We start from the raw sequence: 27,798 nt of genomic DNA on the forward strand, positions 1-27,798 counted from the left end.
TAGACTGCGCGTCGCCCGAGACCTGCCAGGGGAATTGACGGATTTTCAGGGGTACACTTAGGTGGTTGTTTTAAAGTAATTTGAGCACTTTTATGCAGCTATTGTTTTCAATCATTTTATATCAGTTTTCTCAATATACGTGCATGTTTTATCTCTTCATATAATTGTTCAGTTTTACAAATCTATATACATACGGTTATATATATATCTTTGGAGGAATACTTTATATTAAACACAGTTGAACTCTAGCTTTACTTATTAAGTTATTTTACAACGGGGGTTATTATAATTCTAAATTGTTTTAAGAACATTATTTTTGTCCACTCACACGTTAAACTTGTTTTTCGCCCCCAGGCCGTAGAAGTGCGCAGGGATCCACCACCGGGCCACTCTTAGCTTCCGCACCACCAAGAAACGTAAGATTTTATTGTAAAGTTATGTAAACTTGTAGAAATGCTCTGATATCTAGTTGAAACTGAGAAACCGAGTGGAATAGTGTTTATGTGAATCATTCTGGCAGTTGGTGTGGATTTATGTGCTTATTTGACAGGTGGAAGATTTTGGGTTTGGACAAAATATAGGGGAGACTCTGCCGAATTTTCGGCAGAAGTCTAAAGGAATTTTTAAAAGATTTTGACACGAGGGGTAAAAAGGTCAATTGTGCCCGACATTCGCCAGGTGTCGGACACGCACAGGACTTGGCTCGAATTCCAAAGCGGAATTTAGATCGGGTCCTGTCATAAATTCCCAATTATTTTCCTTCATTCAAACAAATGTCGAGAATGTTATTTTCCTCCATCCAAACTATCGTACTTAATTTTTTTTAAAAAAAAAACAACAGGCTTGTACCTCAAGTTGTTAATAACATTTCCCCCCTCCAGCTTATGTGACAGGATCCGACCCTAATTTCACTTTGAAATTCGAGTCGGACCTTGTGCGTGTCCGACATCTGGCGAATGTCTGGCACAAAAGACCTTTTTACCCTTTTTGTTACAAACTACGTTTTGAAACTTCCCTAGACTCCTACCGAAAATTCGGCAGAGTCTCTCCTGTAATTTGTCCAAACCAAAAAATTTTCACCTGTTAAACAAGCAGTTATATTCACACCAATTGCCAGAATAAGTAAATAAAACATCCAACTGTTCTGGTTTTCACTCTAACAAGATATCAGAGCAGTTACTAATATTTACAAGAATTTAAGTGTTTAACAACAAAATCCTACATCTTGTACGTGGCGCGGGAGCTAGGAGAAGGCCCGGTGGTGGATTCCTGTGCACGTCTACTGCCTGGGGCTGCAAAACAGTTGAAAGTGTGAGTGGACAAAAAGAAAGTTCCAGAAAATAATATGTGAACATAATAACCCCCATTATATAAAACAATTAGGTATGTAAATCTCAAGTTCGACTGTATTCAAATACAAAGCATTCATATAAACATATATATATATATATATCTATGCAGATGTAAAACATGCTCAAATGTCGAGAAAACTTGCATAAAATTACTGTAATCAATATTGGCATAAAAGCACTGAAATTCCTTTAAAACTACCACCTAGGTGTACCCCTGTAAATCCGTCAATTCCCCTGGTAGGTCTCGGCGACACACAGTCTATTCGAGCCGCAAACTGGCAGGATTCAGGGGACCGCAGTCAGCCTGATCCGCTGGCAGGTCTCAGTGACACACAGTCAACTCGAGCCGCACTGGCAGGATTCAGGGGACCGTAGTCAGCCTGATCCGCAAATCCTGGCAGACGTCGGCGACACCAAGTCAAACCGAGTTGCAAATCTTGGCAGACCTCGGCGACACCAAGTCAAACCGAGCTGCAAATCCTGGCAGACATCGGCGACACCAAGTTAAATCGAGCTGTAAATCCTGGCACTCACGGTCCGAGCGTCCCCGAAACTCGTGAGGCAAATGTCAAGTGCACTGACAGAACTGAGAATAAACTAGACGTCCGTAGACATCGGTATAACTGAGGGTAATAACCATAATTGGGTACATGGTGGTTTTAAAATAAACTATTTTAGAAAAGTCTGATAATTAACTGTAATTTGATAAATCTGAACTAAGCTGTTATTTCTTCTGATATAAATCTCAAATTCTGCTCTTTATATTACTTAGCATAATCAACGAGCAGCATGTAAATAAGATAATTAAATCCACAAGCATGCTAGTAAAATTACCATGAATAAAACTTATTCAAGATCAAATAATGAAATTCATTTATATAAAATCATTTATAAAAGACAAGTCCACTCACTTCTGGTCCGAGCTAGCTGGACCTCTTGAAGGTCCCTCATGTGGGTCGGTCTGGCCCCTGGTGCCTGATTAGCCATGAATATTAAATTAATAAAACTGCTCAATAAGAGTATTAAATTAAAAACCTTGACCCCCAGCTCCTAAAAATACGTGCACTCACTTAAAGTTCATCCTACACAATCCTGAAATCATGTAGAACAACATGTCTAAAATTGAGTGCGATCCAACGGCTCGACAGTACTGAACCCGGGAATCGCACAATATGAAAAATCCGTTCGGGGCTCAAACGGAATCCAAATCGAGATCCGCGAAATCCTACGCGCTCGTGACAACACGAGGATCACAAAAATACACAGGTTCACTGTACTACCCTCACCCATGCGCCGCCACACGCTCCGGCAGCGTGGGTGTCCAAAGCGATAATGTCTCGCCGGAAAAACTCAAAACCACTGCTCCAAACTCCTATCCTAGGTATAACACCACATTTGGAGCCACTTTTGTTCTTGGACATACCCCGGAAAGTGGCCGAAAACGGTCGATCACGGAGGTCGAAACTCGGCCAAATTTCTAGTCGAAAATCGAGCGATCTACGGCTAAAATCAATGAAAACCTACCCAACCATCAGCTAGAGCACGAAAATATGTGAGAATCCATACCTTACTCGAAAGATTTGGATGAGAATTGAAGGAGAACGAGAGGTTTGAAAATCGGGCAAAACCGATCGGATTTCTTGATTTTCCGGCCAGCTCCGGTCGGTTCAAGGGCGGAGATGGGTCGGGACGAGACGGCGAGGTCGACATGGTGCCGTCGGTGCTGGTGCCGTGGGTCGGGGTGGTCTGTGGCGGTGGCTATGGCGACGGGAAGGAGGGCGGGTGGCTGGCTCGCGTGGGAGAGAGGAGAGAGAGAGAGGAGAGAGAAAACGGATGGGGAAGAGAGAGAGAAGAGATAAAAATCTGATTTTTGTTCAAATTACCGTTTTGCCCTTCACGGTATTTTGACCGTATTTTCTTCGTTACAACTCCGATTCGAGTCCACTCCGTGTCTACGGACTCGTTTCATCGTGCTCTACGCAACGGCGTAAGTGAAATTGTCAAATTTCTTCTCGGTCAAAAAGTCAACTTTTTTCCCATTAAATAATGTGGGGCAAAATCGTCTTTCTTCTAGAATAAATTAATAATTAATTAAGGATATTTTGTTTTGGGTTATTACATTATGGACTTTAAAATTATTTTTAATTTCCGATATCATTTTAAAAAATAGTTTCATTTATCTAAAAATCATAGAAAATTATTTTAGTATCCCTAAAATGAATTTTAGATTCTAAACATTAAATCCAAATCTCAAACTAAAAACCCTAGCTTATGAACTTGTTCCAAAATCATTCTCAAGAGTCGAACCCTAACTATAAGCCTACTTTAGGGCACTATTTTAAAATCAATTTTGGAATACTAAAATAATTTTCTAATAATTGAAAATATTTAAAATATATATTCAGGAATTTAAAATAATTTTAAAGTCCACAAAATTGTTTAAGATAACTAAATATAATTAATTAGTATTAATTAAGTAATTTATTAAATTAATTAAAATAATTAAATACTAATTATTCATTAAATAATAATTATTATAACATAAATATAATTTAATATCAAACAACAATTGAAATACCTGATATTTAGTGAATAATTAGTATTTAAATATTTTAATTAATTTCATAAATTAGTTTATAAGTAGTAATTAATTATTTTGTGGACTAAAGAAGGATAAGATATTATTTAATTTCATATATTAAACTAAAGAAGTTGCAAAAAAAGAAAGCAAATAAACTAATTTTATATTCATTGGGAGAGGTCTAATCTGATAGTGACATGAAATTACTATCATGCCATTGTCCCACAGTAACATTGAAGTTCGACAGTAAAATGAAATTACTCTTATGTCACTGTTGGCGCAAAGATGTTTTGCATGCCCAACTTAACAATCGAGTCATAGAATACCATACTCAACATCAACCTAATCGAACAACTGTAGAGAATGTCACAAGAGAATGTCTTGTTGCAAACCATGAGTAAAAACAACTGACAAACCAAATCAAAGTTCGCAACATAAATATAAGAGCAAACCTTAACAAATATGGCACATAGCACAACACATAAAAGCTGAACACAGAAACTATGTGAGCGTGACAGTAGGTAAGTATGAAACATATTCAACAAACTAGGTTTCATAGCGTGCAACATCCGACTTTTTACGATAACATCAACAATTTTTCACTTTCCAACTTGTGGATCTTTAGAATATGGGGCATCAAAGTCACTAGTTAGGTAACCCAATTATCCTTGTGAAGTAGCATATAATTCGATCCAGTATGAACCGTCACAATATGGGTAAGAGAAGTAGTATATGAAATAGAAACATAAATAAAGGCATCAACATTCGGCATGGTGATGGATGACGGGATGGAGGCAGCATCGGCAGTAACAAGGTAGACAGTGGCGGCGATGACAAGGTAGACAACGGCGGCGGGCTAGGATTATAGGCTTGGTATATAGTGCAGCAGAAATAGGTAGTGTTTAAGGTTATGGTTTTTTTATGTTGTACAGACGGATCGAAACACATCAACAACATCGACAAAGGAGAATTCCTCCTAATTCAGTGAAAACTTCTCTTTTCATTCCCCCTCTCCACCTGAAGAGAATGGGTCGTCGGAGCCAAGAAATGTACAAAATCTTTATACGTCAAGGTAATGGGGATATGTTAATGAACATATCCTTTTCAGTCCCCCCCATCACTTGAAGAGGAGAGGATGAAAGCATTTAAATTGAAAGGAGAACGAAAGTACGTGTCACAAGAGAACTTAGCTTTGATACTAAATTCAAGTCTTGAACAAAAACCCTAGCTTCCAAACTTGTTCCAAAACCATTCTCAAGTGTCGAACCCTAACCATATGCTTATTCTAGGGCACTTATGACTCGATCAAGCTTAGATACTCATGTAACTCGAACTAGAACTTTACTATTAAGGTTTCAACATCAATTTTAGGTTAGTACGACACAACCACCTTTTTCTACCCAACGAACGTTTTCCATCCCACGATCCAGGCAAACATGTGTCGCGACGAAATTTTGTAGGGATTCCGATAAAAACCACTTGTTAAACTTAAAATCTTCCTCAAGGCATACTCTCCACTAAACCCTAGCTAACTGTCGAGTCGAGTTGGGTTTTTAAGGTTTTATTGATGGCTTCGTTTCAAATTGTCCTTCTGAAATATCTGAGCCCGTCAGTCACTCAGACACTCTTCTAGTCCCAGCGATGCATCTCTGATGCCTGTATATTAATAATTTGTGTTTTCAACTAAAATTCTTCCTAGTCTGTTCTTCAATTTATTGAGAAAGGGATCCGCGGTAAGACTATAATAAGGGGAGTGTTTATTCAATATAACATAAAAGACTGGATATGTCGGAAAATAAGCCCCAAAGCGATTTATTTGAAAGCCTTAGATCGACCTGGGAAGGTTGCAGTGTCTTGCTTGACATCAACGACGGCGACCGTTTGGTTTTCGCTCGTCTCTCCGCAGGAGCGTAAGTCTTTCGCTCTCAATTTTTGCCCTCAGTCTTGGAAATTCACTCGCATGCTCAATTAAAATAAGCACAGCTAAATGTGTAATGAATGTGCAGGACATTGAAGATTGGGAATAAGAATTGTTCTCTGCAACCCTTGCTTGGCTGCCCCTTTGGTTCTTTCTTTCGCGTTGAAAACGGAACGCAAGGGCCGTATTTGTCTCGCTATACTCCGTCCACAGAAGGTTTTGTTTTTTATTTCAAAATTGTCAGATTATTTTATTTGTTTATTTTGCATGTTTATGGCAGTGTGTTCTACCGTAAAATTTAGTTTCATCTTAAATTTCATGTTCCAGGTAACAATGTTCTAGAAAAAGGGGATGGCCAGTCAATAGATGAGTTGAGAGATAATCGAGCATTAGTTGATAACAATAAAGCGCAAAGCCTAACTGGTGAAGACATAAACGAGATGCGACGGTGAGAACAAACTGTTCAAGGATTTAATTTGTGTCTTTGCACACTTCTGATGCAGATCTCATAAAACTTGTGCACCACCTGCCTTATAATTTTTGGGATAAAATACATATGTTATCCTGCTTCAATCTGTGTTCACTATCCTGGCATATTATCTTTCTTCCGAGAAATGCTGACCGAGGCTGACAATTTTTTGATGCAGACTGGGTGCAACTGGTGATGAAATTGTTGAAGCTCTCATTGCAAACAGTGCGACATTTGAGAAAAAGACTGTGTTCTCACAGGTAAAATTAGACTATGTGAGTGCTACTTTCGTCTTTATTTGAGATGAGCTAATTTCCTGTCTGTCTGTTGTCTGCAGGAGAAATATAGGCTTAAGAAGCAAAAGAAATATGCTCCCATTGTACTTCTGAGGCGCCCTTTCACTAGAAGGTTACCTCTTACTTTTGAATCAGTAGCTTCTCCGGAATATGTCATAGTTACAATTTGAGAGACACTTCTTTTGAAATTTGGGATATTGGTTAATGTAAGACAGGAGCGTTCTTCCTGTAATTCTTGTTGGGTGTTTATTATTTAATTGGTTATTTTATCATCTAATGATGAAGTTGTTTCGGATTTAAAGCTATATGATTCAGAGGTCCATATAAGATGATGTGGAATTTCCAAATAAGTGGAATTAGAAAATAAACAGGACACATCGCCACAAGCAGTTGAAGCTAAAAGAGTTATGAAGAGCCATACTATCTGCATTAACATTGGTTTGGGTGGGTTCTGGATGCGCATCTGTAATCGCAGAATCTGAAATTCTTTTTACTGACTTGTCTTTCTTCTTGTTTCTCTCAGTATATGTGAGGCGTACTTAAAGAAGTATCCGACTAGAATTGGGTAACGACATAGCCACTTATGAATTTTCCTTTACTTTTGGTAAATGACTTCCTCATATTTTTTGCTCAGAATTTATGAATTACATGTTTGCCTTTGATTCAGATTCTTGCGAATGGATACATTATCTCTTCTGCTTTCCATGGCTAATGTCTCTGCAAATTCTGATGTCCTCGTAGTCGATATGGTTGGAGGACTTCTTACTGGTGCTGTGGCAGAGCGTTTAGGAGGTTTGCTATATGTTTCTTTTTTCCCCAAGTGTCCTTTACTATGTGTTGGTTTCAGTTTATAATTAAAGTATGTAAACAAGATCTATGGGTGTTGAAGTAGTGAAATGAAGTATAACCATATCCAGAGTATAAAAGGAAATCTGTTTGTTGTGGCCACTTTGTGCAAATGCGACTATTTGTTCATGACATTTTGGATGTTGAATGCTTCTGTATGTTTGACAGGGACGGGCTATGTCTGCAACACATACATTGGTGGCTCGCCTTATCCTATGGATATAGCGAGGATATTCAACTTCGGAGATGAAATTTGCAAGAGGTACATCTGCCTATGAGTTGCACTATTATAGGATATACAGTTAGATGAAATCCCGCTACTCTTTATGTATGCAGGCATTGTGCCATAAAAGAAATTGAAGAAATTGGACGACTGCAAATTGAATTAAGAAATTGGAGGCAAATCTTCAATTTCATGAAATTAAAGAAAATAAACTATTTTTTCTTTTCTTAGTTAAAAAAAAAAATTGAAATTTGAAACAATATTTTCCAATTATATTAGTCGATCGACAAATGTTAATGTTATTACTGATCGTCTCTTCCTGGAATCTTAATTTCTGTTAATTGCTTTATTTTACGCTTTTTCCAAAGAACCTGTGCATCACATGGATTTCATACTAGTGCATTATAAACCTAGGTTGTGGTGTTGATTGTTTTGCTAGATAACCAGGGTGAAAATTCTTTATTCTCCAGTCGATTTGCCAAAATTATCATGGATCCCACCCCACCTACTCCATGTGCACTTCGGTTTGCATTAATTTTTCGTACTTGACCAATTTATGAGATATCTTTATATGTATGTTTTTGTTCCAGGATTGTGAGGTCTCCTCTCACTGATCTCTTCTCTGTGCAAAATGGTCTGCAAAAACCAGTAAGTCAAGATTCGGACTCTTGTAACATGGAAAGTCAGTCAAATGTAAGCAACTCCTCATTTTTTGTCTGCACAATTGTGGGCTTGCAGTTTCTTAATTGTGTCAGATATCCTTTTTTAACAGGACCGAATTTCTTCACCAGTCAGCATGGAAGAAGTCTCTCTTGCATCCGAAAATGTGATAACGGATCTTATTCCTGAGTCTACCAGTTCTCCAGTAATCAAAATGTCCAAACCTGCAAAACTGGGAGAAAAAGCACCACAGGAAATCATCAGCTCGTGGAAAGAGCATGGTTTCTCTTGGTAAATATTGTTGTTGCATGTTTAGTTTACTAGTTGAAAGAAGCATCTGGTTGATAAGGTCAACGTTCTCTTTGCAGTTTAATAATAGCTGCACCAGAGTTGGATACTTGGAGCTTAGTTAAGGAGATCTTTCCACTTATGTCAAATTCAGCTCCTTTTGCTATTTATCATCAGTATCTTCAGGTTGTTAGCTTCAAATGCTTTATCATACCAAATTAATGATTTGTGTATACGGTTTCTTCACTTGTTGGTGGAAGATTAAATTAAAACAACTATTGTCTTTAAAATGCAGCCTCTTGCAACATGCATGCACAATTTACAACTGGGAAAAATGGCAATTGGCATGCAAATTTCAGAACCTTGGCTACGCGAATATCAGGTTGGTTTGGTCTTCTTAATGCATCTGTTTGGTTGTTTTAGTGTTTGTATGATGATTCTTGTGACGAAAAGATCGACTGATGTTCCTTTCTTTTTGAATAAATTGATGCAGGTACTTCCCTCAAGAACCCATCCATGCATGCAGATGAATGCATTCGGTGGTTACATTCTCAGCGGGACCAAGATAAGTCCCAACTGATTCTACCTCTAAAAGAATTAAATCACAAGGCGTGAATTGCTGTTATATGGATGTTCGTGAGCAAAACCCACAGCGTCCAAATGTACACTAGCTATTCATTTTTGACTTATCTGTAAACCTGCAAATACTGCTGCTTCTTTTTTTCTCTTGCAGGGTTTGCAATCTGTGGGCTGTGGCCCTTGTGTATTTCTACGGCTATTTTTTGGGCCTAATGAGAATAATGATGGTGCTCTATTTTTCTTGCGAATTTAGATTTTAAAGTTTCTACCAGAAACCTATTTCTGTTGTAGACTTTTCATCATATTTGACGTGCAATGTGCTCGCCTCCTTTCAACCGAGTTTGAACCCCCTCCTTATCCATTGAAATAGTTTAAAATATCGTTCATGGTTAAATTAAAATAAAAATGTGAGCTAACTTTCACATTCGTACATCGTAAAGAATCAAAGCCAGAAAAAATTAATTAGAGCCTACTATGTTTGAGCGGTCTTGGTAGATTTGGAACGTTGGGCCATCGGCCCATTACGAAGCTCAAGCCCAAGATGAAGAAGGAGGCCGAGCCGGAGTTTTAGGCGATGCAAATTATAATTACAATAAAAACCGAAGTGACGGTGACAGGCGAAAGGCGGGGCGAGGGGATTCGAACTCATCCGCGTACGTTTCCCGCTGTTGCGTCACTTGATTGACGGCGCTTACTCTCTCTCTCTCGCTCTCGCTTTGCGCTTCGAGTTTGATTTGTCTTTGGTTTCCTTTTCCATTTCTGAAATGCCATTAAAACACAAACACAAAATTAGAGAGTAATTAAAAACACGTAAATATATATATAATAATCTCTCAAAATCCATCCCAGTCGATTTTCCCCTTTCCCTCCAACACTCAAAAACCTACCTCTTTCTCTCACATCCTTCAATTCTGCTTCTCTCCCGCTTACCCATGGAGATGGAGGATCCGAATCGCCTTCTTCGACCGTCTCAATTCGAGTTCCAGCTGCTGCACTCTCATTCACAGACTCAGAATCATCAGAACCATCCGAGCTATCTGCTTCCGTCTTTGCCTTCCTCTCAACGTCTTCTTCCCCACTCATTTCCTGCTTTCGCTCCTTCCATCGACTCCGGCCACCACTGCCTCTCCGATAGCGCTTTTGCTTCTCACGCGGACGCCCATTATGCTTTTGCTAAGCTGGCGGTGAGTTTTTGCTCCTCATCATCGTATTTTTTTCGATTTCAATTCTCGTTTCGGAATTAATTTCGTGTTAGGTATTGATTTTTTCAAGTGCGATCACCGCAATCCATCATCATCGTCATTATCTTCTTCTTCTTCTTCTATTTCGTTATAAAACATTCAGTTTCTGATTGATAGGATTTCCAAAGTTTAGAGGCTTTACTGCTTTAATGATTTCTTTACTTCTCTGTTGTTGATAATTAGTTGTGGATTTTATTGGCAGGTGGCTTTGATGTTTCCTTATAATTTATTGAGTCGTATGTTTGGCATTAACTTCGCATCCTGCTTATAGTGGTCAATTCGTGATTTCTTTGCAATAATTTCTCTTAACAAATGGTCATACTATCTTCCCACATTAAGTGCACAATCTGCGTCTTTATTACAATTTACACGGATTTTTAAAATATAAATTTTTTTTTAGTAATAATTTTCCGTACACGCTCATGGATGATACAAACTATAGAATTTCACAACTTATTCAGAAGAAAAAGAAGAAATGACAGAGAATAAAAATCAGTTGTAGTCCAAGAGAATTACATTTTAGAGTTATGCAAAGTTGGCATTGTTTCTCTTTAATTTATTGTCTTACTAATTCGCTGTTAGTTAAATTATTCAAGACTACCAACAATGATGGCAGAAGTCAGGTTGTTTTACAATTGGGATCATCAGAGTTGATTACACTTGCTGGTGTGTCTGAATGCTGTTTTATTAGTTTATGCTGTTGTAAATGTGTTTCATCAGCACAATTTGAATTGTCCCACATGATTTTTTTTTTCCTCTCCTTTTTTTTTTTTTAAATATAAAAATTACGATTCCCAGGAATGGTGTAATTCCTAGAAATTAATTACACTACAGATTTTAGCATGCTTGATATGTTTTCTTTTTGCACATCTCTCGTATTTATTATAAGCAATAATTGCTGCAGTTGAGACCAAAGAAGGAAATAGATGATGCGGCTCAGATTGGTGGGCATGAAGCTGCTGCTGGACCGAGCAAGGTACTTCAGGATCCGTCGTTATCTATACCACAGTCCTGCACGGGTAGAAAACATAACCCTAAGTCAAAGGTTCCTAAGCATACGAAAGCTGGGACTCAAAGATCAACTGCGGATTCTCATAATGGTCTGAATCCAGCTATTGGTTGCCGCTATGACAGCTCTTTAGGTAAGTTGAGGATCAAAAAAAGAAAAAGAAAATCATTGGGAGTTGTCCCTCTCCTTCTATCTAACTTTGCACACACTTTAGAGCACTCACTTTGTTACAGGCATTCATGGATGTGGCATATCAAGATTAATAAGGGGTGTAATATGTTGTTTGCAGGCTTGTTAACCAAGAAGTTTGTTAGTTTAATTCAGGAGGCCAAGGATAGAACCCTTGATTTGAACAAAACGGCAGAGGTGTTGGAGGTATATCAAATGTCTTTGATATCAGAGTCCATAGTCAGACTGTAGCATGCACTTGCTGTTATGTCTGAACTGTAACCTATTGAATTTATTACATATTGGTTGTTGCAGGTTCAAAAGCGGAGGATATATGATATTACGAATGTTCTTGAAGGAATAAATTTGATAGAGAAAACTTCAAAGAATCATATACGCTGGAAGTAATTATATAAATCTTCACTTTCCTTTATTTGGTACTTTATGTATGATTTGATATGACCAGAGCACTCTAATGGCAGGTGTTATGATGGGTCGACACCAGGGGAACTAGATGATCAAGTTTCTAGAATACAGGTGCATGTAGAATATTAATCATTTGGATCTTGTTCATAAATCAACGTCTTGCTCATTGCATGTGTGTTTGTGTCTTGTATGCCAACTTTGAAAGACTATTGAAACATTACAAGACTTATTACATCCTTTCAAATAGTGATGCTGATCTGTTGGTTTTCAAGGTTATCAATGCATCCAACTATTTTGTAAAATGAGTTGCTATCTTATCCTAAATTTAATGCACTATTTGTTTGGGTGGACAAGCAATTTCAAATCTTAACTGAGGTTTGGATGATTGAAATTGGTCGTGAGTGGTGACATATTGAAATGCCATTCGTGGTTTCAAGCAAAAGTCAGGCCTTCTACTCTGCTGCTATAATCATGTTGCAAACTTGAAGTATTTGTACGCTCCCTAACCACGAAGAACATTTTGTTTTCTTTCAGGATGAAGTTGAAAGTTTATATGCTGAAGAATGCAGGCTTGATGATGCTATAAGGTTGGTTGTTTAGAATTAGACGCATTGAGATGTTTTTCTGTCTGGTATGTGGAGCTATAAAGGGATTATTTTTTCAGGGAAAAGCTAGAGCTTCTGAGGGCCCTGGAGGAAGATGAAAAGAATAAAAAGTATATTCTAAGTCCTGGTGTTTTTTTCCCTTTCTCTTTTCCCATTTTTAACTTTATAATCTGCTAAAATCAACTGTTTAGGTTCCTATTTTTGACGGAGGAAGATATTTTGAGCCCTCGTTGCTTCCAGGTCATTTTTTGACTTTAGATCTTTGAAACTTCCATTACTTTGTGCTTTATAACTATTGATCAATCCCAGTGTTTTCTTACTGCTATTGTTGTTACAGAATCAAACACTTATTGCAATAAAAGCTCCCCAAGCTAGTTATATTGAAGTTATTGATCCTGATGATGAGGTGGGTACATTGGATGGATGTGGTTGAGACTTTGTATTGTAAATCGCATAATATCTAACTTGGTTTTTAATTGATCAGGAGGATACTTGTTTTCCCCAAAAGCAGTTTAGAATGATCGTCAGAAGCACTATAGGACCTATACATTTGTACCTTTTGAGGTAATTTTTTCTGTATACATGCATAGGCTAGGCTATCTGACCCATCCTTACCTCCACCCTCCCCTCTTCTCCCCCCCCTCTCTCTCTCTCTCTCTCTCTCATGTGCGGATTACGATTTCTTACTTTGGTGTGACACTTTATTTTCTCAATGTTGTAGCAAATACCACGGGCAACGTGAGAATATTGCTGTTAAGCAAGCTAAATCAATGGGTTCATCTTCTTGGAATAGTAGTGATTATTCCAGAGTGGAAGGCGGAGGGCTTTCTTCATACCATCAGGGTAATAAAAAGGACAGTTCTGAAATTCTAAGCTTACCAGGCTCAGAGGCATCTTCTGGGATTCAGAAGATTATTCCTTCACACGTCAATGTTAGTATTCTTTTTCTTCCAGCATTTTACTTATTAATGTATTTGCTTTTCTGTCATTGGTCATAATTAACCTTACTAACTGATTTGTGTATACTAATTCTGTTTGCAGGCCAATGACGATTATTGGTTTAGATCAGAGCATGAAGTCAGCCTGACAGATCTATGGGGTTAGCATACATCCTTTCTCCATTTCTGCTAACTCCATTCGAGTTTCTCTGTTTTGTTCCGAATCTTATACAATTATTCCTTGATGCAAAAAGGGAATGGAGCATTTGTGTAACAGCAACAAAGGATGTTCCTGGAAGTTGTTCCTTTAAAAACTACATAACAATTTGTTTAGAGACCTACCTATTTCACAATCAAGAAACCTGTGTGTGATTAAATTAACTAACAGCTTTCTTTGCTGCAACTTACAGCGAATGAGGACTGGACCCAGAGCAAATAACCTCTCCTTCAAGACAATTCTGGGAAGAGTGGTGCAGCATTGGCCAATGGACATTGACCGTAGTGTAAATGGGAATCAGGTAGTTGATTGCTCCAGATGGCATGAAGGGTGCTATATTCTTTTCATGTTTTGATATGAAATTTTGTAGCTAGACCTTTTTATTTTATATATCTTTTTTATAGTAAAATCCATAGTTGCTGCTGGAAATTTGTTACAACGTACGGCGAGGATGCCATTTAGATGGCTGCCTATAACCATCTAATCTATGCAACCTATGTGGGTCATGTGAAGGCAGACGAATAACCGGTTTCAGTCAAACCAGACCCTCATTTGGCAATTTTAGGCCCTATTCTAAATACGTGTTTTGAGTTTTGCTTTGTTGAGATTATTTGTCAACCAAGCCTTGAAAATAAGGTCAAGGATTCTGTCTTAATTTTTGAGGTTAAAACCCCGTACCTGACCTGACCATACACATTGAATAAAAATTCCCAATTCAATTGGCAACATCATTTTCAGTTCAAGGATTTTGCATTAGTGCTTTCTCTGAAAATTGCGTTCTTCTGTATAATCAAGTCAATGAGAAATGGAGTATATTGGCCCCTTGCACTGTCAACTGTCAACGTCCTGGGTTGGGTTGCAACTTGTAAGAAATAGTCGATCTAAGCCCGTAGGTAGACGGGAGCTTTAGAATTGACGGCCCAGATATGGCAGACACTACTACCTACCACTGTAGTTAGTTAGTTAGTATGTCCGGTCCACCCAATTTCGACCACACGGTTATCGCATTTGTGGCGTTCAGCAGAAGAATATTAGAACAAAACTCTAAAATGAAAAAAGACGTTTCTTTGTTCCTGCTACGTTGATTAATAATAGTATTAGTGGGTGGATGATTGGCATTTGTCACCAAGGCATTTAGTAATTAGAAGTAGTAGGTGGGGTGGCTTGGCTGTGCCTCCCATAATTGAGGTGCATGTATTAGTGGGCTCATTATTCAATGAGTCGATCTATCTATCTATAATTCAACTACCAGTTGGCATCATTAATTAAAAAGATTGTATTGTGATGCAAATGTAGAACAAAGCTCCTCTACTCCACTAACAATGCAATGTGAACTTACACACAAACACTCACTTGCAGCGTCGCCATAATTTCTTTCACATGACTTGTTATTCACGATGGAATTTAAATACCATAAGGTAGGATTTAAATTGGCACCTTAGAATATCCACAATCAACTTCTTAAACTACTTATTTAGCTAAATTTAAAATTCACAATGGTCTCCCTATGTATGGAATGGATTAGAAAGAATCAGGTTTGGTGGGAAGAGTCCCATAAAATTAAGTAACACATAGAATACTTGAATTGGATCGGATAGGTAGGTATGTAGGTAGGTAGTCTAGTCGTGTTTAGTCAAATTAAATACATAGGATTAGGCAAAGGACTCACTAGTTTAGTGGTTTGGAATAATTGCTTCCCCATGAAAGGTTTTATGGGTTCAAGTTTTAGCATCTGTATAGTGTGTATGATTTTGGTATGTTATCACCCCTCTCAATAGGAAAGGTCTTCAAATAAAAAAAATAAAAAAAATATAAATAAAAACACACACACATAGAGAATTAGGATTAGGATTAGGACATGTGAATGGTAAAGAACCAATAATTCCAGTTGCACTTTATTATCAAAAAGAGTAATTTGGTTCAGTACCAGTAATTCCAGTTACACTTTATTATAAAAAGAGTAATTTGGTTTAATAAATTAAAGAGAAACGTTTACGTTTGGGTTAAGGAAGAATACATACGATACGAATATAGTAATGTAACATCATTAGTAATTATAACCAACGCATTACAAAAACATGCATGCATGCATCATCATCATAATTTGAGATGAGTGAGTTCAAGGAAGGATCCAAGACATGCTTGAGCTGAGACTGAAACAGGGCATTGAGTTGTGAGTGAAAAATGGGTGGGGGTCGGGCATTGAGTTGAGAGTGACAGGGCAACAAACTGAAATAATGAGAAACACATGCTGGACATGAGATGAAGGGGAAAGAGCTGAATATGATGAAGCCATATGCATTGGAAGTCTCCAGTAGTGAGTAACTTTGAGAACCTTCCCCACTTCCACATGATTCGTCCTCGCCTTTATGTAAATTTTATTCATCCAATCCAAGGCTTGTGGTTGACAAAAACACACACACAGAGGAAAGACCAAGACAGAGCTATATATGAATACGATGTCCTCTCCTCTCACATTTACTCAGCATGCTTTATTTATCATATATCACGTTAGGGGTGGGCGTGGGCTAGGGCTACAAATTACATATCTACGATAGGGTGTAATGTAAGTGTAGTGTGCGCTGTGTAGGTCACGATAATGTATACTTATCATCAATGCTCATTGCTCACAAGTTCACAACAACAAGATCCTCTAACCAAAGGAAAGGATACATTACAATTACAATAATCCTCTCTTTCTATCCTCCTCTTGATTTTATTTGATTTTATTAGGGCTTAACGTGTAAATGTAGTCTCTTTTTCTCATGTGGTGTGGCCACATTAATAAAGAAAGAGCGGGGAGAATCTCATTTATCGTACACTTTTTTTAACTTTAATTTATTGGTCGGATGTTTTGCTTGCTTGCTTCTTCTTTATTGGAGGGAACAGCCAAAAGGAGGAAAGGATGATGACCTTTCTCATTACATGTCATATAGGCATAAGCCCAAACCCACCCCTCCATCTCAGATTCTCAGTCGCAGTGGGCCCTACGACACACCTCATTATGCCCTCTTGCTCCTAACCAATCTTGAGCCCACACCGCTTAGCCCATTCACACCTAAACTAATTCACATGTTTTAATTTTATAATAATGCTGTATTATCTTCAATTCTTTCATACGGGGGAGAACTTGAATATCAGATGTGAAATAACCGAAAAGCATCTTCAATGACAAATGGGATGGGACTACGGAAATAGCAAAATAAATACTGTAGATAAAAAAGACTGGAGCTGGACAATGACTGGGTCAGTTCAGTCCAGTGTTATTTTCAAAACCACCAGGGATGTTATATGTTACCGTTACATCCGTAGACCCCACCCCACCATATTTAAATTTAATTATTTTGATCTTTTACTCGTTAATCATTATTCATAATCCATTTCATCGGATACTTTACACTCCACAAGAATCTCAACCCCACTTTATCTAATTTTCTTTTTGTTCTTTTTTCTGTTTGATCAAACACTTTATCTAATTTTCTCTAACACACATTGTCTTACCCCGTGGTGAAATTGCCCGGCCACTCAATCACGCATTGCCACTGGATAGTTGGAAAAATGATGCTTATTATTGTAACATGTTGTTTAGGCTTCAAATGGTGAAAAGGGCGTAAAGCCAAAAATGCTTTAAATATGGAGCAGAGATGCGGGCCCGGCAGCCGAGGTGTCAAGATTTAAAGGCCAAGGAAAACGTGACCCGTTTGATTCAACTTTAACGGTGATCAAAGCCCTAATGTACATGGCGTGGCCTTCAACCTATATGCACACGAAAACACCAAACTCGCTCTCCGTGATGATACGGTGATACCGATACGGAGCCCAAAAGCAAAATGTTTACTCTCTAGAGACTAGAGAGAGAGAGAGAGAGAGAGAGAGAGAGAGCGTGTTTATTAAAACTCACCGAATCAAATCCAATCTCATCCGGGGCTAGAGGAGCAAACCAAACAAACAAATGGCAATTTAAACGGCACAAACACTGCTACTCTCTCTCTCTCTCACAGTCTCTTCCGCCGCCGACATCGTTACGGTTCGTCGACGCCTTTCGGCGGCGCCGTTTTCGTCGGACGGCGATCCCCGAACAGTTCGCCGATTCGTTTTCTTTCAACTTCGTCGAATAACTCTCATTATATAGTATTTTTCTTTTCAATCCGTAACAATTTCAAAATAGTCGTCAAGAGGTACTCATTTATTTCTCACACTCTCTCTCTCTCTCTCTCTCTCTCAAAGACTCTAATTGGTACTATTTCTTTTCTTTAACAGCGTATTATTTTATTTCATGAAAAATGAGATTGGGTAATGTTTCGGCTCTTTTCAGCATCGGATTATTGCATTCTGTGGTTTTTTTGTTTCGGAAATTTAAATGGTTTTTATTTTTCATTTTTGTGGGGTAATGAATGCTGGTAATTTCTATGCTGACTCCAAAAAATTTCAAATTAATTTCCGTACGGTGCGATCATCTGCTTGAGCGTGTTGTTTTGTACAAATCTGTTGTTATACTCAGTTGAATTTGAATGGGGATTTTGTTTGTGGAGGATAACAATTAAACGATTTTAAATTATAGTCAGTCCAAATACTTCGTTTCTCCTCCGATTCTTGGTAAATCTCTGTCTGGTATTTGCTAAATTCCAGTAAACCAAAACGAAAATGTATCTGAGTATCGGCATCTTTCTGATTTAGGAAAACAACAAGAGGTGGGGCCATTTCTATGGTTCATATCTATTGTGAATTTATTTTGCTTTTAATTTTTATTAATGGTAATTTTTACAACCCAAAAAAAAAAAAAAAGCAATTTCATTTTCTCTGCTATGAAAGTTCTTGAAGGATGTTTCGTTTGCTAGTTATGTTGGCTTTGAAAAATTTGCAGTTGCTTCTTATTGAATTGAGCTATTTGTGTTTCTTTACTTTCACACCTCTATTATTATTTTGCCAGACTTGTTTGTGTGACCCAGCTTTTATTTTCTGTGTATGACAGGTCTACAAGATGATAGGATCCTTTCTTACCAGAGGACTTGTGTATGTCATCAATTGGCCCTCACTTTCTGGTTTCTTTTGAAGGGACTTATGATTATTGTCAAATTTTAAATTTCCCCTTTTAATGCGTTGTCAGGATGGTTCTTGGCTATGCTTATCCAGCTTACGAGTGCTACAAAACTGTTGAAAAGAACAAGCCAGAGATTGAACAACTTCGTTTTTGGTGCCAGTATTGGTATAAATTGCTTTTTGTGTCTGAAATAGTCTTTTACATTTCCTAATCATTCTTAGTGATAACTCTCTTTTCCCTTTGAATTTCAGGATTTTGGTGGCTGTTTTGACTGTATGTGAGAGAATTGGCGATGCTTTTGTTTCATGGTGGGGACTTGTATTGAGGGATTTTAAATATGCGTCTGTTGTGCCACTTCTTTGTCTCATTCTGGCTTTTCTTTTTATTGAAGGGTTCCAATGTATAGTGAAGCTAAGTTGCTCTTCATTATATATCTGTGGTTTCCTAAAACAAAGGTATAGGATTCTATAAGGGGCTATCAGCTTATTTAATTGCTTGTCTCCCTTATTATTATTATTATTAGTACTCCTTTTCTCATACTCACAACTGTCTATGTGTTGCAGGGAACGACCTATGTTTATGATTCCTTCTTTAGACCATATCTTGCAAAGCATGAGAATGAAATTGATAGGAACTTGCTGGAATTAAGAACCAGGGCGGGTGACATTGCAGTTGTGTATTGGCAAAGAGCTGCAAGCTATGGTCAGACGAGAATATTTGATATTTTGCAGTATGTTGCTGCACAGTCGACACCAAGGCCTCGCCCTGCTCAGGTATGATGACATGGTTCTGACTTGGTATGTTCAATTTTACCGTTAACTCCTGTCACTATTGAAATGCAACATGACCGTTCTGGTCATCCAATCAATTGGAACAAGTTATTATAAAATTATTGTTTTTTGTTTTCATCCAGGCTATTGATTTTTAGTGCACCTTGAATGATTAAGGCAGTGTTGAATACAATTGCTTAATTCTGTATTTTTATGCTGTCCCTTTTCAATAGCTATTTTATGAATGTATTTCCAACTTTTATGTTGCTCTTTTCCTAAAAGCTATTTTGGTTTGAACTTTGGGATATCGTTTATATATTTCTTCCATGTAATTACAGTGGACTGTTCCTGTTCCTGCCTTGGTTAGAGTGGTACTGGATTCAGAGTAATCCTACCTTAGATAAATTGCTTTTTCCTTCAAGTTTTGACTACTCCATGCTGTACTGGATTGTATGTTGCATCTCTTTAATACCCTGCATTGGGCACCTTCATTGCATGATATTTATTGGTTATAGTTACTATATCGGCTGTACTGCATTATATTATTCAACTGCATCTGCTGACAAAGTTGTTACTCTTCTTGACATCGCAGCCACAACAAGGTGTTAGGGCTCGTCAACCCCCTGCTGCTCGCCAACCCCCTCCATCTCCAAATCAACAACCAGCTGCTAAAACACAATTGCAACCTGAAGAACCGCCATCTCCCACTTCCAGTACTACTTCAAGTAAGGACCAAAGGGAGATAGCCGAAGCATTAGCTCCTTCAACAAAGCCTAAAGCCGCCCCCCAAGCAGCAGTTTCGAATACTCAAAAAGCGACAGCAGCTGCATCTGAATCCGCTAGCCAATCTGTCCCAGCTGAGGAGGTTGAACCAATGCAGACTGAAGCAGTGGCATCCTCTTCATCGACTGAAGATACAAACCCTCCCCCAAAAGAGACAGTCATGGAGGAAAGCATTCGGGTTACACGTGCAAGGTTGAGGAAAGCTCGTTCTGCAGGCCGCTGAAGCAGCTCCTTTTTCAAATTTTTAGCTTGGGAAGCCAGCTTATAAACAGTAGGTGGGACCAAGGGATGGTTCTTGAATGGTTGTAGTAGACTGATGTAAATTTGTGGCCCTCTAGTTTCTATTCCAATTGTTTCATTTGTTCTTTCAAAACGCGGTTCAGCAGATAAAGGGTTCTGATTTAACAATTCTCAGAAATAACGTGATGAAGTCGCATCTGATATCGGAGTTGAAGTTTGAGTAGAAAGGTGAATCCGGTTGGTGTTGATTGATGTATGTAAACTTGGGTTGTAAGCGTAGTTTAAGATACACCTAACTGAAAGTGACGTACTCTTATTGTTGGCTGTGTCTTCTCAGGTCTGATTTTCCAGGTAGATTTCAGCCATTGTCATTCTAAATTCTGATATATATAACGAACATCTAACCAAGGGCAAGAGGTGGTATTTTATTTAACTTTTGACGTGGTATGTGGTTGACAATGTTGAAAGCCCATACATTTGCTGGTTATATGCCCATCAAGATTGAGATGGGCCAGACTATTGGGCTTCCTTTAACCCATCTAAATTCCAAAAAATACAATTTCATAGCCGAGGATGGAGCCACGTAGAGGAAAACATTGAGCTTGTGTTGTGAACTTGTGATAGACAAAGCTCTCCACTCGGCTGTCTGGTGGTTGATATGAGAGCCAACTGTGAACCCCACATATCCAAATCCACCAGCGCTTGGTCCTTGGTTTCGTTTCTACCATCATACCATTGCGTTGTGTTTCTCTTTCTGTCTTGTTCAGTTTTGAGTTTCAAGTAAAATGCTGCCATATTTCTCGTGGACTTCCAAGTCTTCCTAATTTTTTTTTGTAGTTTGTATACCAGAAAATTGACCTGGAAATGTCACTAGCGCCCTCAATTCCCCGCCTTCACTCTCCCTTCCTCTGCTGCCCCCTCAAGCTCTCCACGTCTCCTTCTTCTTTATGTATATCCCACAAATTTGCAGGAAATCAACGGTCGCCCAGGTCCTATCCATGCATTAGAGCTCTGGATCTTGATCAAAACACGGTTCTTTCCTCCACTCTTTTCCTTTCGAAATCATGTTTCTACTACTTTCCCAATTTTGAACACATTTCTTTTAAATTCGGGAAGAGTTTTCTATGGAATTTGAAATTAGCATGAATCTCAGGTTGTGGCAATCTCAGTTGGGTTGGTGAGTGTTGCAGTTGGGATTGGCATTCCGGTTTTCTATGAAACCCAAATTGACAGTGCTGTGAGTAATTGCAATTTCCCCTCTACTCTATGTATCAAATTATAATTAATTAATGAAGTTTGTAGTAAAATGGTGTGTTAATAAAACTTAATAGATACTAGTAGCAGCTTCTGATTAAGGTTAATGTTAATTGCAGGCAAAGCGAGACAACACTCAGCCATGCTTCCCTTGCAGTGGAACTGGCGCACGTAAGTAATAAAGAAACTGTTTTTTTCTATCTTTAATTTTTGTTTAAATATATAGAGTTATATATGTGCAAGTAGTAAACCATTTTACCTTCCTTGTAGTAGCTGTGTTTTTAATTCATCGAATGTTGTGAAAATAGAAATGAATGGTGAGTTTGTTTGTAAACAAGTTGTAGTTTTGGTCCTCTCTGTCTCAGAAAAATGCAGGTTTTGTACGGGAACTGGCACAGTCGTAGTGGAGCTTGGTGGGGATGAGAAAGAAGTGTCTAACTGCATTAATTGTGACGGGGTGGGTTCGTTTACTTGCACCACATGCCAAGGTTCTGGGATTCAACCTCGCTACCTTGATCGCAGGTATTAATATTATTATTATTATTATGGGATCATTTCAAGTGCAATTTTTGTTTTAAGGTTTTGTTGTGCATATGATTCTTAAAAAATGGCAACTAACTTATGTTTTGTGTTCTGTTTTGAACAGAGAATTCAAAGACGATGACTGAAGTCTGCGAAGAAGAAGAACTGGGATATTGGATTCTCTTCCAAGTTGAGGGATGCTTAACTTAAAAGAGGAATTATATATATTGAGAAGAAATCTCGAGTGTTTTTGGTTCTTTTCTCTACTCACCTTTTCTACATTGATGTGTCCAATTGCTTTCATACCTTCATCTGATCCACGCATGATTGATGCTCTTCCTTTTTGTTTTTTTTCTGAATAAGATGAAACAAGAATTAGTTTTGTTATGCTCTGCTTAATTTACACCAATTAGTTTTGTTTTATGTCCATATTCCTCTAGATTGTGGTGGTAAACTAACCAATTTCAAATAATATTTGAACGAAATCAAATAATAATAACCTAAGCATAATCTTGATAATATTAAAGTAACGTGAGTTTTTACTTTTAGGGTTTAAAGTAGTAAGGGTATAGGTAGTAAGGGAAAAAATGAATGGGAATTGGATCAAAGGAGAGAGAAATTTTTTAAAAGAAGCTAAAATGGACAAAATTGCCTTTATTTATTTTTGAATTTTCTAAAGAATCCTTTACATTTGCATGTCTTTGGTTTGAAAGTTAAGAGGTTTTTCTGTCTTTTTTTAAAAATATTTTGGCTTTTTCCAAAAGTGAAAGTTTTTTTGTGGTTAAAACCTAAATTTACTTTGGAGGGAACTATCCTTTCCTAGTTAATCTGATTTCTAGTTTTTAGAGGATGTGATTACGGATTTTGAAGTGGGGCCTACACATTTTTTTTTCATTCATGATTGTAATTAAACGCGAGAGAAGTCAAGAATGGAAATCATTCCCTTTCTTCCTATACCCGATACGTAAACATGTCCTTAGTTTTCTCCCCCATTCTCGCTTTTATATGCATAATATTCAAATTGGGGACTCCCATCCTTGTCTTTATTGGGGATCAGGTTCCTCATTCCATCTCCTTGCAAAAAATAATTTTTGAATGAGAAAAAAAAAGGTTAGAGCATATTTAGGGTAAATTTTGTTTTAGACTTATATATATATTAATTGAATATATAATATAATATGTGCAATATAAAATTTTGGAGGAGCTGTAGTAGACTATAGAAGTCACTTAACGATATATTTATATTTAAAAAATAATAATATATATTCTAACATGGTGTGTTTGAGTTGGAGATTAAAATACCATCCCAGCCTTGCCTCTAACATCATACGAGGAAAAATTTTCCCAAACCCATCTCCATCCATAGCCGATTTCCCATTAAGATTGAAATCTCACGAAGACGGGAAAATTGCCATCCCACTTTGACTTGCTATTTAACTAAAAGAAATACAACAATAATAAACAAGAAAATAGGTTGGGCTTAAGCCAACTCGTCCACGTTTAAATAAATTTTGTTGGCGAGGCCCGAACTTGGACAGCCCAGCCCATGCGTATTGTGTTGGACAGCTAACTCGTCTTCCTCTGGCCGCCTCTGAGTACTAGTGAGGGTTTGAAACGTTGGTGTGGGTGGTGGTACCTGGCTTTCCAACTAGGGTTTTTGCAAGGCGAGGGTTTGGGAAGAGAGGGATGTTGTACATCGTAGGATTGGGATTGGGGGACGAGAAAGACATCACTTTGAGAGGCTTAGAAGCAGTGAAGAAATGTGACCAGATTTTCATAGAAGCCTACACATCCCTCCTCTCTTTTGGTCTCTCTTCCGACGGCCTTTCCACTTTGGTATCACTTTTCGCCCGCACTCTCTCTCTCTTGCTCTATTTGTTTGCAAAACGTGTTCGATTTCTGAAGAAATTTCAATGGACAGGAAAACTTGTATGGAAAACCAGTCACACTTGCAGATAGAGAAACGGTGGAGGAGAAGGCCGACCAAATTCTAATTGCAGCTGCTGCTTCTGACGTGGCTTTCCTTGTAGTTGGAGATCCTTTCGGGTATGTCCTCTTTCCTTCCTACGTGTACAAGTGGAGCATTCTCCTTGTTTTGGCTTTTCAATTTGGTTATCTTTTGAATGGCATCTTATTATGTTATATATTTCTTTCCAAAGAATTGTTTTTGAGGAATATCTTTGTACGCTAATTACTGCACTCTTTTCTTGCATAATTTGATCTGGAACACAGAGCTACAACTCACACTGATCTTGTTGTTCGAGCCAAGAAGTTGGGGATTGATGTCAAAGTGGTACATAATGCATCAGTGATGAATGCAGTTGGAATCTGTGGCTTACAACTCTACCACTATGGAGAGACAGTTTCAATTCCGTTCTTCACTGAAACTTGGCGACCTGATAGCTTTTACGAGAAGATTCAAAAAAATCGTGGGCTTGGACTGCATACTCTCTGCTTGTTAGGTTGAGTTCTTCATACTTCCTCATTTAAAGTGTGACACGGCCAATGCTTATCTTGCTAGAAACTTCCATCACAAATTATTTTTCACTGTAGATATACGAGTGAAGGAACCTACTCTGGAATCATTGTGCAGGTCTGTGTTCAAATGATTGACTGCCTTCTCATTGATTTTCGCTTGGAAGGATTTACTGTGTCTTATTTTTATGTGTTTTGCTTCTGCTGTTGAATAAGCTTATTTACTTTTTTCTGCCCCCCTTGAATCTTTTAGAGGAAGGAAGCAGTATGAACCACCTAGATATATGTCAATAAACACTGCAATTGAGCAGCTTTTGGAGGTTGAGGACAATCGAGGAGAATCTGGTAAGGGTCCCAAATTTTTCAAACATAAATGTTATCTATTGTCTGGCTTGTGCACAACTTAAGACAACTTCCAGTTGCTGTAGTTTTGATTTTTGCATTATCTTGCAGCATATGATGAAAACACCATGTGTGTTGGGCTTGCTCGGCTGGGAAGTGAGGATCAGAAGATAGTTTCTGGTACAATGAAGGAACTGCAGTCGGTTGATTTTGGAGCACCTCTTCATTGTCTTGTCATAGTAGGCAAGACCCATCCGGTGGAGGAAGAAATGCTGGATTTTTACAGACTTAAAAAACAGAATGTGGAAGAGAACGATCATGGCACTGTATGATTGTATCTTTGGAAGGTGCAGTTGTACTTGAAAGTTAGTGTTTTGGATTTATGATTTTTCCATTCGTTTGCCCTTTCTGGTTCCAAAACGCTTATTCAAGAACTAAATGGACTTTACCTGATCTATCTTTCGACAGTACTGCGTGTACTGTTTGTAGCAGAGACAGAAGAGGAGGTTATTCTTAATTGGCGTCAAAGAGAGTTCAGAAGATAAATGGTTGCGGATGCCATTTGCCGTATTTCTTTGGTTCTGTTACCAGCTTCCAAGTCATGCTGCACAATCTGATTAGTTTTGTAATAAGTTTAGTCAAGTTGCTGTAATACACATTTCATGTGCCATATTAATTTCACTTATCTTGAATTTTGAGCGAAATATAGTTGTCATGATATTGATCCTCATTCTTTGTATACTTATTAGGGTTTTTTTTTTTGTAGTAATGGTCCTTGAATTATATCTGTAGTTACATTTTGGTCACTCAACTCTAAAAATAGCTGCAGATGTCCCCCAATTATGTATGGTGTTGCAACTAGTTCCTTTCATCAAGTCTGTCTATTTTCCGTTAAATCCATGGGTAAACTTGGAAATTCATTCCAAATATTTATAAAAATGAAAGGTTAAATTGTAGCAATAGTTCTTGGACTAAGACCAAATTTTACTTTTCGTCCTTCCCATTGTTTTGTTATTACCGTGGTACTTTAATTATGCCTCCATTTTCAGATATCGTCCTTTTCGTCATCTCAGTCAATTTTTCCGTTAAAATGATGACGTGGCATGGACAAGTCCTATTTGGCATGGGCAAAAATGTATTTTCAAACAAATTTTTTTATTAAAAAAAAAAATCTCATCTCTGCGATTTTCTTCTTCCCCCTTTCTCCGGCCATTTTCTTCTTCCTCAATTTCTCTATCTCTCTCTCTTTCTCTCTCACACGAACCCGGACACACAAAACCTATCCCCTTGCGGTTTTCTTCTCTCTCTCTCTCTCTCTCTCTCTCTCTCTCTCTCTCTCTCTTCACCTTCATCCTTTAGACCTATTCACAAAACACAAGATCAAGATCAAAACCACTTTCTTTCTTTTTTTTAATTTTTATTTATATAATTCAAAGCAATTTGATGGAATGGTTATCACCTTGAGCCAAGCATGAAGAATGGACGACCTGTGATTTCGTGGAGACTAGGAATGTTTAAGACATGCACGGCTTTGAGAGCCATTTGCCCTTGTAAATTTGCAAATTTGCAAATTTGCAAACTTGCAAAATTTCAAGCAAGCTTTGGAATTCAAGAAATGAGGATGCTGAGAAAATTGCCACTTACTCCAGACACACAGAACCCATCCTCTTCCTCTCCTCCCCCCCAAGCGATTTCTCACCCAAATTTCTTCTACCCCACACCAATTTCTTCCTCTGCTTCTTTGTTTTGATTAAATCTAGGGTGGAGGATAGGGGCTGGGGTTCTGGATTCGTGGGTGCTAGGGTTGCAAGCTAGGGTAGAGGGTGGCTATAGGATAGGTTTGAGGGTTGGAGCTTGCAGGTAGTAGTCATGGGAATGGAGGAAGAAGAAATCGTCGAGGGGAAGTGGGAGAACGCAGAGTTGGGGAGGAGAGAGAGAGAGATATATATATATATATATATATATTATATAAAATTATTTATTTATGAATTTCCCAGTTTGCCCTTAATTTTGACAGAAAATTTAACTAAGTTGATAGAAAAACTAATGATGCAACATGAAAGCTAATTGAAGTACCACGGTAACAATAAAACAATGGGAGGGACGAAAAGTAAAGTTTGGTCTTAGTCCAGGGACCATTGCTACAATTTTGTCAAAATGAAATAACAAAAAATAAATAAATAAGGGTTTTTTTTATATAGCAATGATCCCTCAACTATACTCGGAGTTACATTTTGGTCACTCAACTCCCAAAATAGTTACAGAGGTCACTCAGTTAGGTGTTGTGTTGCACCATTAGTCCCTACCGTTAGAGAGACTTGACGGTAGGAACTAATGATGCAACACAACACCTAATTGAGTAACCTTTGTGACTATTTTTTGGAGTTGAGTGGCCAAAATATAACTCCGAGTATAGTTGAGGGAACATTGCTACCAAAAAAAAAACCCTACTTATTAAGAGATAAAAATGAGACTTGCTAATTTGGAACCCATTAATGCTAAAACCAAACCAGATTTTATGTGTTGTACAAGCTCATGCGAATGCTTCTTTCAAT

At 38.0% G+C, this 27,798-nt stretch overlaps 5 protein-coding genes across 9 annotated transcripts; all 5 read left to right on the forward strand.

Moving 5' to 3' along the window:
* Positions 1-5,212: 5,212 nt before the first annotated feature.
* On the forward strand, positions 5,213-9,514 carry LOC117616464 (tRNA (adenine(58)-N(1))-methyltransferase non-catalytic subunit trm6). Of its 2 annotated transcripts, none has more exons than XM_034345792.1 (13): positions 5,213-5,843; positions 5,940-6,067; positions 6,179-6,299; positions 6,499-6,580; positions 6,658-6,728; positions 7,140-7,181; positions 7,284-7,408; positions 7,631-7,724; positions 8,276-8,333; positions 8,458-8,636; positions 8,714-8,819; positions 8,929-9,015; positions 9,127-9,514. In XM_034345792.1, the coding sequence occupies exons 1-13, from the start codon at positions 5,719-5,721 to the stop codon at positions 9,211-9,213; spliced, it is 1,305 nt and encodes a 434-aa protein (XP_034201683.1). In that variant the 5' UTR covers positions 5,213-5,718; the 3' UTR covers positions 9,214-9,514. The 2 variants fall into 2 exon arrangements, with proteins under 2 accessions (XP_034201683.1, XP_034201682.1); XM_034345791.1 differs by having other exon boundaries at positions 5,219-5,843; positions 8,276-8,378.
* Positions 9,515-9,855: 341 nt separating this feature from the next.
* Positions 9,856-14,389, forward strand: LOC117614184 (transcription factor E2FC). Of its 2 annotated transcripts, XR_004583834.1 has the most exons (14): positions 9,856-10,396; positions 11,358-11,595; positions 11,752-11,837; positions 11,946-12,034; positions 12,113-12,167; positions 12,591-12,643; positions 12,721-12,771; positions 12,853-12,901; positions 12,999-13,067; positions 13,146-13,225; positions 13,383-13,593; positions 13,703-13,760; positions 14,010-14,117; positions 14,221-14,389. XR_004583834.1 is itself a non-coding variant. In XM_034342905.1 (13 exons), the coding sequence occupies exons 1-13, from the start codon at positions 10,145-10,147 to the stop codon at positions 14,036-14,038; spliced, it is 1,320 nt and encodes a 439-aa protein (XP_034198796.1). In that variant the 5' UTR covers positions 9,856-10,144; the 3' UTR covers positions 14,039-14,184. The 2 variants fall into 2 exon arrangements, 1 of the variants encoding a protein (XP_034198796.1); XM_034342905.1 differs by lacking the exon at positions 14,221-14,389 and having other exon boundaries at positions 14,010-14,184.
* A 3,187-nt stretch (positions 14,390-17,576) lies between these two features.
* LOC117632210 (putative HVA22-like protein g) lies at positions 17,577-21,015 on the forward strand. Its single transcript, XM_034365640.1, has 7 exons — positions 17,577-17,994; positions 18,789-18,829; positions 18,924-19,022; positions 19,109-19,165; positions 19,249-19,312; positions 19,421-19,630; positions 20,220-21,015. The coding sequence occupies exons 2-7, from the start codon at positions 18,798-18,800 to the stop codon at positions 20,631-20,633; spliced, it is 876 nt and encodes a 291-aa protein (XP_034221531.1). The 5' UTR covers positions 17,577-17,994; positions 18,789-18,797; the 3' UTR covers positions 20,634-21,015.
* A 153-nt stretch (positions 21,016-21,168) lies between these two features.
* Positions 21,169-22,813, forward strand: LOC117632217 (protein SPA, chloroplastic). Its single transcript, XM_034365654.1, has 5 exons — positions 21,169-21,682; positions 21,804-21,887; positions 22,024-22,075; positions 22,270-22,426; positions 22,551-22,813. The coding sequence occupies exons 1-5, from the start codon at positions 21,515-21,517 to the stop codon at positions 22,570-22,572; spliced, it is 483 nt and encodes a 160-aa protein (XP_034221545.1). The 5' UTR covers positions 21,169-21,514; the 3' UTR covers positions 22,573-22,813.
* A 1,202-nt stretch (positions 22,814-24,015) lies between these two features.
* On the forward strand, positions 24,016-26,004 carry LOC117616530 (probable diphthine methyl ester synthase). Of its 3 annotated transcripts, none has more exons than XM_034345872.1 (7): positions 24,016-24,262; positions 24,348-24,472; positions 24,659-24,888; positions 24,980-25,019; positions 25,155-25,246; positions 25,355-25,608; positions 25,712-26,004. In XM_034345872.1, the coding sequence occupies exons 1-6, from the start codon at positions 24,113-24,115 to the stop codon at positions 25,573-25,575; spliced, it is 858 nt and encodes a 285-aa protein (XP_034201763.1). In that variant the 5' UTR covers positions 24,016-24,112; the 3' UTR covers positions 25,576-25,608; positions 25,712-26,004. The 3 variants fall into 3 exon arrangements, with proteins under 3 accessions (XP_034201763.1, XP_034201764.1, XP_034201762.1); XM_034345873.1 differs by having other exon boundaries at positions 25,355-25,590; XM_034345871.1 differs by having other exon boundaries at positions 25,355-26,004.
* The last annotated feature ends 1,794 nt before the right edge of the window (positions 26,005-27,798 follow it).

The sequence above is a fragment of the Prunus dulcis genome, chromosome 1 (genome assembly GCF_902201215.1).
Source record: "Prunus dulcis chromosome 1, ALMONDv2, whole genome shotgun sequence".
Lineage (NCBI taxonomy): Eukaryota > Viridiplantae > Streptophyta > Magnoliopsida > Rosales > Rosaceae > Prunus > Prunus dulcis.